The following is a 12,514-nucleotide window of genomic DNA, read 5'->3' on the forward strand; positions in this document are numbered from 1 at the left end:
TCGCGAATTTAGGAAATATATTATCACATGAGCTTTTTTTTTTTTTTTTTATAAGGATCACCATGACCCTTGAACTTTACTAAAAATAAATATGAACCTATCGACCAGATAGAGCTCGTTGTTCTCCTTCACGCCGAGATAACGTCCGGTCGTCAAATGTCTGATTCTCATGGGATGGAGCCAGTTGATAAAACCACCCGCCCATTTCGTCCTGGCGAGTTCTAATCTCCACAGTGATCTCGCCTGGCTCATCACGCTACCGCCTTCGTATATTACAAGACTGGAGAATAACAAACAAAATTCTTACAAGAAGGAACGCACTTTTCTCATCTCGAGAAGATTTTTGGGGACAATTTTTACGATCAATATAATATAAATATTATAAATAATCAATAATATGCATGTTAATCTTTTTAAATTCTTCAAAAAAATCTTGGCTACACACTAATTAGAAGACAAACAATCACTTTTGAGTAGGATCCGGGCTCCAATTCGAAGGTATCGTCAAACACTCGTCGCCGCCGTGGAAGAACCTCAACACATCACCCCCGAAAACGTAACCGACGTACTTCATTCTGCTGATACCCGTACCGTAAGGCTGTACCGACCAATGTGTCACATGGAATGATGCGTTGACCACCGACAGATCGTTTTCTTTCGTCGTATGCTGAACAAAAAAAAAAGAAAGAGATTTCTTATGTATTTCTTGTTTCGCGCAAATCGTCTCTTCGTCAAGTGTATGTGTTCGTGACTTACCAAATATCGCTCGGTAGCGACGGACACCAGGATAAGATCGTCACCCACGCGCACCTTCTCACCTTCCGATCTCTGTTTGGAGGCTGGATGCACGGTCCACCAACATGCCTCACCTGCAAGAACGATGTTGCTTGAAGAAATCAATTCGACGAATTACGACGTTCCGTTCGTGAAATACTTCTTGAAGAAATTTCCAGTAAAGCAACTTTAGATTCAATTTTAATTGTTTTTTTTTTTTACTAATTTTTGTTAGAAGTTATATGTGACAAAGAGCAATATTTCTCAGTGAAAAGAGACGATAGTAATATAAAATTTGCGAATTGGAGAGAAAAAAAAAGCGTTGCACCAACCTTGAGAATGTTGCTGCAGACCGACATCGAAGGCTAACTTGTCGTTCGACGAACTCGTGGACAGGCACGCCAAATACTACGGTAACAGAGTCGCGCATACATGAATGCAATGTAATTGTAAAGTGAAATTTAATCAACAAACACATATAGTATAGTAGCGGATATTTTATGATAAGAAAAAAATGACGTATATATACCATGTCGCTATTTAGATGTCGCAGTAATATGGCGTTACCGTACAACAAAGTTCTGTGGCCTGACCCGGTGCCCTTTCCCTGAAAGCAGGATTAATCAAGACCTCGGCTAACTCTTCGGCAGTCTTTACAATATATTTTTTATCTACATATATCTCTCGCGCGAGATATTTAATATCTCGCGAAAAATTAATACTTTCTTAAACAACATCTACACAAGCGTACTGATAAGAGAAGGCCATAAATGCTGAATATTACGTCAAACTACAAAGCAAGAAGATTTTGGCTTTTATATATATATATATGTAACGTCGACAGTTAGTGTATTAAAAAGCCAAACGTAAGAAAAGAGTTATTGGCTCCAATGTATATGTGTAGTGTTAATTTTGATTAATCAAAGGTTTTAGCGTGAATCGTTTCTTAATCGATCGATGTGGGTGAACGAACACGAATTCGCAATCGTGTCAAACCAATTTGTAAAATTATAAAAAAATTAATCTGGAAGATTTACCAGAGAATGATTTTTACGAAAGTTTATTAGATAAAAACTTATTTTTTTGAATTATTAAAAATTAAATAAAATTTGAATTATTAAGAATGATCAAAAGTGTTTATACTTTAGAGAAATAATCGCGAGTCAAGTGTGAAAACTGGACTCGCATTTGATTTCTGTTCCAAAAGTTTGCGCTGAATATGTGCGATTTTATTGTACAATGTTAGACCGATGCAACTTGAAATCACGTTTGAGCTATAGCGCTAAATACGGCGCTAAATAGAGACGCGAGTATCATATTTCAAAGTTTGACTGAGGCCGCGATATATAAACGGCTTAGTATTTCCACCCAAGCTCGATCGAATATTATGACGTTCCAAACACACAGACAAGTGATCGTTGTTTTACCCAAGAATGGCGCTCCGCAGAAACACGATACGTAAATTATACTTACTAAACTGTCTTGCTGCTGCAAAGAGAAACATAACAGGCAATGAATCTCCTTCATCAAATATCGATCCGGATTTATTGGAAAGAGAAAAGAACAGAGAGAAAAAGAGAGAGAGGAAGAGAAAGAAAGAGAAAACGAAAATGTGTATAATTTAAAAAAACGATATATATGTATCGTATGGATGTTTGTCGAGATGGGTGTCTCGGTTAAGTTTTTTAAATGATAATCTTATATTTTGTTCACGAGGCTAGTGTGTTTTGATGAGCGAAATCACAAGTGAAAATATAAAGAACAAATCAAAAAATGAACGAGAAGAAAAAATGGGAAAATTGTCTTATGTACGGCTACATGGATACATGCCACAATCATACGGACAAGGGGGTGGTGCAATGGCGGGGGGGTTGCGTGCGAAAATGCATTGAAGATAAGCTAATATTCCGATGTATCAGGAACTCTCTTTGGAAATTATTCGGCAGAGAAAAAACTCGAGCAGGCCTCCGAAGATCCAAAAGACATCTTCAGCTGTCTCGAACAACAACGTCGAAAAATTCTCTGCGATGACTTTTTCGACGTTTTTAAAAAAAATGTCTTTTAGAGACAGCGTCGGGGGATTGCTGTTTCACGTTTTGTATAAAAAAGCACGGGACGCGTTTTTATGGCCTACTCTTATGCAGATCGAGCACGTGTACAAGTATTTAATATCTATTTTTTTTATTGTACATTACGATTAATTTGGAAATGAGTGATAAGAACTTTTAATCGCAACTTAGATGACACTACTCAGAATTAGCGGAATGCATAAGTTAATGCTCAACTACACACTATCGTTCGCGTGTGATCGAGAAGATAACTCTCTTCAAATAAGGGAATTACTAATTTTTTGTTTTTTTTTTTTTGTTTTTACGGCATGTGAAGATGTCGAGTAGAATCTAACAAATATTCCTTGGAGCTACGGGAGTTTCGCTGGCATGGTTGAAGTCGACGAGATACGAGAACCCCTTGTACGAGTGTGTACGAGTTTAGGTAAAAGAACTTTATACGTTACCGTCTCGGAGCCAGCGGCGGTGACCAATTCCTGCAAGGCTCTCACCGAGAGAGCCTGCTCTATCACAAACACGCATTGCGACAGGTCCGGTGGTATGTTCTGAAAAAATATTAGCAATTAAACGTTCGACACACAATGCGAGATAGCAAGGTGTCAGAAATTGTCCGTGGAATTCTCTTTGTTCGTTACCTTGTCCGCGATATTTTCGAGGAAGCAGTGTCGATTGCCAAAACCTTCGGCCGCGAGACATACTCTCTCTCCTGTAGCGGTACAGGACAGACATACCATATCTTCCTGTAAATTTTCAATTAAGTCTTCATGTATTTCGAGAAAAAAAAACAAGAAAAAATTCATTCTCAGATTAAGTCTTTGGATTTTAAATAATTGTTACAAATGGGTTTGGTGTGTGAGGGAGAACCTCAAGGGAGAGAAAACTGGCGTAAGATTTTATTTATATTGCACGTGAGAGACTTTTCAACTATCTTTGCATTGTTCATCTCGCACTTATTACATAATTGCCATCCTGAACTTTAATTTTTGCTAAGTTGTAATACAATTTTTTAAATTTATTCTCTCTCTTCTCTCCTTTAAATATTTTACAAATTCAAAATGATTTCCGTTGATTTACAGACACACGGTTTCTAAATTAACACGGAGAATATTCGGCGCGAATTTCCGCTCGTCACGTATTCTATGTCGCAGTGCCGCAATAGTGCGCAATATCGCCAAACGATTTTGCAATCTGCGCAACAGATGGCTCGCGGGGCAAGTTTTCTAAGTTGCGATTTGCATAATGAAAATTTGTGACCGAACGAAAATAAGAATCCGTCGAAATATCGGCTAACGTGGCATAATCGTCGATCTGTCGATTGTGTTTTGGGAAAATGTTCTCGTGTTTTTTTTTTTTTTTTTCAATGACGGAATTTTGCGAAATTTTGCGTGAATTATGTTGCGAGCCGAACGACAGAAATGCGGCCGTCGTGCCAAAACCAATTTGGACGACCTCAAAAATACACGAAGACCAAGTACATAAGTATGCCGATTTTCGAGTGAGCTAATCTTTGGACACGCCACATAGCGTGGTGGGAAAATAGTATTTGTGTTGCATCGCTTGTAATAAAATGTTATTTAACTCGTAATCTCGCGCTATACAAGAAACTCATCGAGTGTGAGTCACACGATGTGCGTCGCTCGATTTTAATTCTTGACAGATGACAAAATCTCTTTCTATTTACTCATTCGTTATTTGCAGATTCAAAGATGTCGACTCGCTTTTTTATATTTTTCAAACAACATTCTCAATTCCGTTCAATGATTCCACTTTTTTTTGTACTTGAGAGATCGCGCGGTATTGTTTGACAAAAAGTCACATGTACGCACCAACGTGTCCTTCAATCGCAGAAAACTTTAAAATAGAAATATTGAAGATAAAGAGAAAAAAAGAGAAAGTCAATTGCAATTCGTGAAAGTTGTGTGAACGACTATAGAAACTGAAACCGAGCAAAAAATTGTTTATCCTGTTATTTCTGTAAAACATCTAGATAAAAAAATCCCATTACTCGATCCATCTCTTCTCTCACTCACTCTCTCTCTCTCTCTCTCTCTCTCTCTGGTACACATCTATATATAAATTATGTGCGATGGGTTTGCCGATAATGTCATACTGTGGTCAACAATTTCTAAGCCTAGCTTTAATAGTGTGTGTGGAAGCAAAATTAATTTACGATAACCGCAATCTATTCCGAAAACACAATTTTGCACCTCAAGCTACGCACGAATCAACCTAATAATCATTAAATAACCGATCGTTGTTGTTAAAAAAAAAAAGAGCGGAAATATAAATCTTCACGCGCACTCGTTGAAAGAGGAAGATTCTCTATTGAGGAGACGGTATTTAAATTCAAATTACGGGGTGTAAAACATTGAGCTATTATTAGACTAATAAAACAAAATATGCCGTAAAAATTATTACTCTACAACATATCATAACAAATAAGTACCTGAATATTGTTAATATCTTGTTGACTTTGTGGTTTACAAATGTAACTCGAATTTTTGAAATATCTTCCAATTGCAACGATAATTAGTGCTGTTTATTTGCAATCAGGAATGTGGCAACAACAACATAATCAAGACAATCATTCGATTATAGAGTTTAATTGAAATCGATGACGCAGCTCGGGTCGCAACGAAGCCACCATTCGTACGAATAAAACGTTCATTAGTGCACTAACTAGTGTTTGTTTATTCGCAATCAAAAATGTGATAACAACTTAATCAAGGCGATCATTCGATTACAGAGTTTAATTGAAATCGACGATATATGGTGGATTCGGATTGCATTTCGCGCGAAAACAAAATTACCATTTGTGTACGAATAAAAAAATTATTCAATTCGAAATTACTTTCTTTGAATGAGAAATATTATATACGAATTAAAAAAACAATTTTTGTACGAATGCGTTCCTCGAATATGTAGTTGACGTGTGCGTGCGATACACACTGTGTTTCTTTTTTTTTTTTTTTTTGAAAAGAAACAGTTTTCCCGTTCAAGCGTTCCAAAATTAATATGCAACGAAGAAAGACGCATATATAATATAAACGTAACTGAAAGGACGCATTAACATAACTTCGTGTCTTGGTTTAAACGGAATTGCACGCGATTCCGTCACATACGTGAGCTCGTACATTCTCGCCCGGAGACACGCGAAGTACCGAAGGTTTCCGCGCTGGAAATTTGGCAAGAAATGTTTGTGCAATCTTGTTCATCGAGAGATATAAATAAAGCGCAATCGAGCGATCTGGACGCGAGTGACCTTACGAATCGCCAGCTTTGCCAACTTTCGATAATTATACGAAGACACTATATTCATTCATCAAATTTCTACACATTCCGCGAGTTCTTTCTTCGTGCGATTCGGAAACTAAAGAAAATATAGTATTGTTAGGTTTTTTTTAAATAAATTATAAACGGAGTAATATTCCTCTCACTCTAATGTTAGCTCTTCAATAATTTACAGTGTTTTTTTTCTAAAATTTCTCAGGTATCGATTGACTTGAATCTCTAATCCGACGAAAATAGAAAATCGAAGATAACGTAAGAATGTAATTGGATGTTCAGCGAACAAACGTGCGACGCGCGTACATTGATAATGAACCGGTGACTTCCGACGTCCGACAACCGATCGAAGCTACCTATCACGGTATAGGTCAAGGATATACCTGCGTTTTATACGAGCAGATAATCTCTATGTTTCTATCTAAACTAGCAGACGTCATAAATCATCTTGACTATTTACGTACGTTGGATTTATTTGCTCGGTTATGCGCGGAATTCGAAACTTGTCGCTTGCAGTTCGTTTGACAGAATAAAAAAATATACATTTGATACAAAAAGAAGAATGCAATTTCGAAATTTATGAAAATTCTTACAAACGTCAGTTTTTTTCTCGTTTAATTTGTAAGAAAAAATTAGTAATTCTTTATAACTCCGCAATTTTTTTATCATAAATGTCAGTCATGTGTGCGTATAAGTGTATGTGTGTGTGTGTAGCGAAGTATTCAATAAATATAGAAAAATAAGCTTTGTGTGACGTCTCGTGGCATCACTTGAGCTTGAAGAGGATTAAAAAGGATTAAAAAGTTGTTGATGTACAACGTGCTTTCGTGCGTGCATTATATACCTGTCGTTTGTTGTTCAATATTTGCTGCATCCACACACACGAAGTATCGTAATGAAGTAATTATAAATTTATCATTTTTTGATGTGCTATAAAAGGTACGCGAAGCCATGTTGATTAGACGAAATAGAGAGAGAGAGAGAGCGAGCGAGTTGCGCTCATCAAACATTAAAAAATCAATCAAAAATCAATATTTTTCTTGTTTAAAATATTCTTGAAAATAAATGAACATTTATTATAAAGAAAAATATTAAAAAAAAAAAATATTGATTTCGTGTCAATGATAACTGGAAGAACGCGGGTCAGTCGGTCAGTTGGTCTTATTATACGAAACCAATGAATTGCAATGCTGACGTAATCGATAGGCTTGCAATCGACTATTCTCGCGAGCGTGCGAAGTGAGAGAGATATTGAAGTTCGTTAAACTTCAGATGTTTTCGTACGAACGAAATTTCTTTTCGACGCGAGTCGAAATTATCAAGTGAGAAATTGTGTCAGAAAAACGAAAGAAGATGGGCGATCAAAACACTTACGGAGGCGCGTCCGAGGGAGGCAGGTGAGCGACAGTCCGCGCGTTCTGTGTTGTCCCAAACAACGCCCGTAATAATAATTCATTTCCCAGAGAGAAGGTAGCCTGTCAACTGAGCGCGTAATTCTTTTTTTATAAAAAACGGCATCTCTCCTGACACTGTGCCCGTCCGATTTCACGTGACACATTTTATCGCGACGCGAATCTCTATCTCGAAGATCTCCCGCACACTTTGCACGCGATTTATCCACATTGTTTCAGCAAGAAACACGAAAACTCGTTCAACACGGGAGAACTTGACAGTCGTGACCGCGCGTCGACGAACGAAATTAACGCCGTTCAACGTCACGCTCGACGTTCTTTCTTTTCTCACGTATTCCGTAGTCGGTAAATTTTTCCATAAATTGGTGGAACATTAATTTTGCTTCTCGCAAGTTGCTGAGAGTTTTTCGAAGAAAAGTCGGAGAATCCGCGGGAATCGCGATAGTCGTTGATCGCTTCGACTTCGATTGTCCGCGCGCAACAGAGAAATTGTGTAAACGCGTGAAACGTATTGTTGTCACTAAGGGTGTGTGCGTTTTTTGAATATCATCTTGAAAGGAGAAAGAATTGTTTTTTTTTTAAATGTCAACTGTAATTTACGCAAAAACTCTCGTGATAATAAGACATATGCAGTATCAGATATATCGGCCGAAAACTCTTGTCACAGACACGTGGTTGAGGAAACGGGCAAAGAGTTAGGCGAGCCCATGGAAGAGGATGACAAGACACGAGAAGATCGTCGCAGACGAAGAGACGGGAGACGAGGAGGATGCGATTGCGTAACGAGGAGAAGAGGAGTTCGACGAAAGATTATTTCGCAGAATCCTTTTATCATCTTCTTTCTCGAGATGTACTACAGGACGCCCGACAAACATGTGACCGATGTGGCTCGCGAAGCCGGCAAGGCGTGGCGCGCCTTGTCCATAGAAGAAAAGAAAAAGTACATACTTCTGGCGGAAAGGGAACGAAAACGACGAGGAAAATTGCGCACCACGTGGGAGGAGAGAAGAAAAGCTTTAGACGCGCTCTAAGTACGTGAAAAAAAGAAAAGAAACCGCAGCTTTCGGACATCGTTAAATTTCTTTCGAAGAGAATCGCACGCACATTGAAAATGAGATACGGGAGATATTTGCGGTAAAATCTGCGACTTTTAAACAGTAAAAAAAAAAAAAAAAAAAAAATGACACGGACGTATCACAAACTAAGACACTTGGAATCGCGACTTGATTTTGTGGATTATAATTCGTAGCGCATTATTATGTACAACGCGACAATATTTTTTGGAATTTTTTTTTAACGTCGAATTACGTGCTCTAAATGAGAATGCGAATATGAGAAACAATGGCGAGCAAACACAAAGAGAACAGAGAGGAAAATACAAGCGAGTCATTGTACAATTTTGTGAGAAACTCGGTGAACCTTTTTAAACCTGTACAGTTTTTAAACAATGTTTTAATTAAATTTTACTTTTGTTTTTACAAGTGGCTACACTCTACAAGTCTCTATACAAGTCTGCTTTTATTATAATTAGATCGCAAATGATCTTTGAACTTGAAGTCTGTTGACAAGATCTCAGAATAAACAATGAACTATTTAGAACACGCGCTTGCGTTGACCAAACATTTCGGTTAATTGCGTGGAAATTTGATGGGAAAGCAAGCAATTTGAATATCGCAAACAAACGTGCGAACGTAACAACTTAAACACACAAATGTGCGTCGAACGCGACGAGCAAAAGCGCAAGGTTGTACCTTGACCGGTACAACACAACCAACATTTGATTCCCTGAAGTTTAAACGGGGTCAAGGCCGTTCTTGAGAAGGAACTTTAAGTGCTTCCACATTTCGTTAAAAAAATTTCGCAAGGTTTTTACTTTCCATAATTTTTCGCATAAATGTTTGCACGCGAGCGTTTGCAAAACGCTAGAGCTGAACGCAGAGCGCTCTCCTGATTGCATATCTCCGCCACATATTTCTGATTTAATTCGATTAGCCGGAAAATAATCAATATGTTATATGCAATAATTTATTGGATTTTTCGAAGTATTAATTTTGTACTCGCGTGTGAATTTGAGTTTTGCGTTTTAATTGTTTTCGACAAAACTGTTTTGTATAAATTGTACGCAAATATTTTCGAAATTTTTTTCTTGATGATAGATTGAGAAATTAGAAACACGCTGTCGTAGCAGCTGCGTCGATGCACCACATGCATAGTTTGCTCCTCGCCTCTTGAATAAAGTTTCACCGGCATTCATTCATTTTCACGCGACGAGCATATTGCATCAACCGCAAACTAGATAACCTCATGTTTCAAAGCGCGCGCTTTTCGTGGCTACGCTCTCACAAACAGTGTCAGTTTTGTATTAATGATAACAATATTCGCATTACATTATCTCTTCAAACTTCGCAAAATTAACGTCGAGATTGAAATTTCGCAACTTTAATTTACCGCAGATTTGTTGAAACCAAAATCATGAACCTCGCAACTACGTACGTTTTACAAGTGGAGAATGGACTATATAGTTTATTGAATAGAATAGAGAGAATAATAATTCAGGAGAGAGAGAGAAAGAGAAAACACACACAAATTATATTAAATAAAAACGTGCGAGCGCAAGTTGTACCAAAGATATAAATTTTATATTGCAATTTAACTCTCTTTAGACAAATTTAACACAACAATCTCTGCATTTTTTTTTTTTATTGTAACTCTTTTATTAACTTCTAAAATAGCAAAAACCGCAACAATCTTCTCGGTATCTCTCATTTGTAATCTTTGCGATAGTCTCCTGTGTGCGCGGAAATAACATTCTGTTCTCTCTCCCATGCTTCCTAATAACAATAATCCGTCGAGCGTTCACCGTAGATTTTTTAAGCCGGCTCTTTGCCACGTAATCTCGGAGACAATCATAAGCTCGTCCATGACAAAGTGGAACTTACCGTGCGGAGAAATGATACGTCGTCCTGTTCGGAGCCACCCTCGCTATCGGCCATCCCGTCGGCACGTTTTCACACGACGAGCCTCGTCTGTGTCACTTGTGTGTGTGTGTGTGTGTGTGTGTACGCGCTCGTACGCACGTATGTACGCGCGAGTGCGTGTGTATGTCACTTGGTGTGCGAGGCACCCTTATCGATACTAGAGCGAACGATCATGCAAAGTTCCGTGTAGTCAACATGTTCGCGTCGAAACACCCAGGCGGTCTCTCCTCGTCAGCCTTCTCGTCTCGTCAATGAAGCCGACGGCAATGACGATAGCGATGTCGACGTCGGCGCACTACCCCCCGACGTTCGTTCAACACCGACGATCACTTACTGCTGATCGGAGGGCACCCTAGACCTCTCGACGTCTCTCGCGCAAGCGCTCCACACCTTTAATCAAATACGGCATATTCGAGATTCTGTTTTTTTTAACGCAAACCCCTCTGTCGCGCAGTTTCTTTTCGCTCATCTTAGCGTAAAAAATGTTGCGGGAATAGTCTCTTTCCGAGATCAATCCGAATGACACGACGAGGAATGAATTTTTTTCGATAAGGCGAACACGTTGCGAATGTTGCAAGTAATAACGAAACAATTACTTTTTTCTCTGGTTTTTTAAAAGATTTTCAGCAAATAACTTTGAAAACTCATCAGCATTGGTAATTCGATAATACACAGTCTCTCTCACGTCACTTCAAATTGTCACTTTGATTTGCACATCTTAATGAAAAATTCTAAACAGCTTGTGAAACTATTTTGGCTAGACATTTAAAAATAGTTCCGAGCAACACAAGTTTTCTTTTAAATACAGAAAACGAATTTAAAAATTATTTAAAAAATTATTAAAAAAACAAACAAACAAACAAACAAATGTTGATGTTATAAGAATAAAAATTATCAGAGTTTTCGACGAGTTTTCGTACGAGTTGAATCGCATCCAGCAATTAATGACGTCAATTTGGCAAATCGACTAGTGTTGCTTAATTTATCAAACTGACGTCATTAATCGTTTCGGAAGCCATTCAACCCTTTTGAATCGATCACAAAAAATCATCAATACATATTTACACATACGCGAGATTACATTCAACGAGTAAATTATATGAAATGTTAAAAACTATTACAACATTAATCTAAATAGAATTATTAGATTTAAATATATAAAATAAGAAAAATAGGACGAGATGTACTTGTAGCTTTTACTTATATTTTTATATCAAGTGGTGTATATAAACAATTAGTTTTAATATCATTGCACACAGATAACAGATAGAACAGTGGAATTAAAACAATTAGATTGTGTCCGACTTCTGTTAACATTCATCATGGAGAAAAAAACCGAGAGAAGAAATTGACAACTCAGTTGAGCGATGCGATGCGTCGATGTAGAAATATATGCTCGGTTTGATTTTATCTTCTCAAAGATTCTATTCCCAGCAACAAGGCAGAAATAGATGCATCCGCGATGGCTTCCCGAAAATATCATTACGCGCTTAGCTTCATTCTCTTATTATCGCGTTTAATACCTTAATCAAAGGTTAAGGTTATCTCGCGAAACACGTGGTGGTTTTATCGTTGCAAAAAAAATCTCAAAAACAATACACCTACATTAAGTTATGGTAATTAAAGTACTTGTGCATTACGTATCCCAACGGACGTAAATGGCCTTTAAAGTTGCACCACCACAACGTCTCAATAATATCCAATGAAGGTGCAACTTTTTTTTAATGTGTACAAAGACATTTACGCCGTTGCCTAGTACTCGCATTATTCATCGCGAAATAAAAATTTCATAGAAAGTCGATAAAATCTCGATACATCTCATGTTCTATAAATATTTCTTCATACTTCGAGATATATATATATATATATATGTATGTATATTCAACATTCAGAACATAGATATATATTTATTTAGTCATATTGTTACAAAAAAAAATTTTATTAGAACAAATTACGCACAATGTGGCAGTTCGAATTTTTGCAACAACAATCGAGA

At 37.5% G+C, this 12,514-nt stretch overlaps 2 protein-coding genes across 28 annotated transcripts in view; one reads left to right on the forward strand and one right to left on the reverse strand.

The window, feature by feature from the left end:
* LOC109853394 (ryanodine receptor) overlaps positions 1-12,514 on the reverse strand; it is a 42,216-nt gene that overhangs the window by 28,730 nt on the left and 972 nt on the right. For 17 of the 27 annotated variants that reach the window (XM_020425481.1, XM_020425488.1, XM_020425493.1 and 14 more), the window contains exons 2-10: positions 10,480-10,908; positions 3,479-3,583; positions 3,290-3,388; positions 2,248-2,262; positions 1,304-1,381; positions 1,107-1,182; positions 757-869; positions 468-667; positions 98-280 (exon numbers count right to left, since the gene is read on the reverse strand). In XM_020425481.1, the coding sequence (XP_020281070.1) occupies positions 98-280; positions 468-667; positions 757-869; positions 1,107-1,182; positions 1,304-1,381; positions 2,248-2,262; positions 3,290-3,388; positions 3,479-3,583; positions 10,480-10,533 (923 nt within the window). In that variant the 5' untranslated portion in view covers positions 10,534-10,908. The remainder of the gene's footprint in view (positions 1-97; positions 281-467; positions 668-756; positions 870-1,106; positions 1,183-1,303; positions 1,382-2,247; positions 2,263-3,289; positions 3,389-3,478; positions 3,584-10,479; positions 10,909-12,514) is intronic. The other 10 variants (XM_020425487.1, XM_020425505.1, XM_020425504.1 and 7 more) reach the window with 2 other exon arrangements.
* On the forward strand, positions 7,416-9,088 carry LOC109853396. The gene is made up of 2 exons (XM_020425509.1): positions 7,416-7,525; positions 8,208-9,088. Exons 1-2 carry the CDS (start codon positions 7,482-7,484, stop codon positions 8,569-8,571), a joined length of 408 nt encoding a protein of 135 aa, XP_020281098.1. The 5' UTR covers positions 7,416-7,481; the 3' UTR covers positions 8,572-9,088.

The sequence above is a fragment of the Pseudomyrmex gracilis genome, unplaced genomic scaffold (assembly GCF_002006095.1).
Source record: "Pseudomyrmex gracilis isolate BER0280 unplaced genomic scaffold, ASM200609v1 scaffold_48, whole genome shotgun sequence".
Classification (NCBI taxonomy): Eukaryota; Metazoa; Arthropoda; class Insecta; order Hymenoptera; family Formicidae; genus Pseudomyrmex; species Pseudomyrmex gracilis.

Coding starts and splice junctions, on each gene's coding strand:
- LOC109853396 (XM_020425509.1), top strand. CDS start 7,482: ATGGGCGATCAAAACACTTACGGAGGCGCGTCCGAGGGAGGCAG. Junction 7,526..8,207: donor GGCGCGTCCGAGGGAGGCAG/GTGAGCGACAGT, acceptor CTCTTGTCACAG/ACACGTGGTTGAGGAAACGG.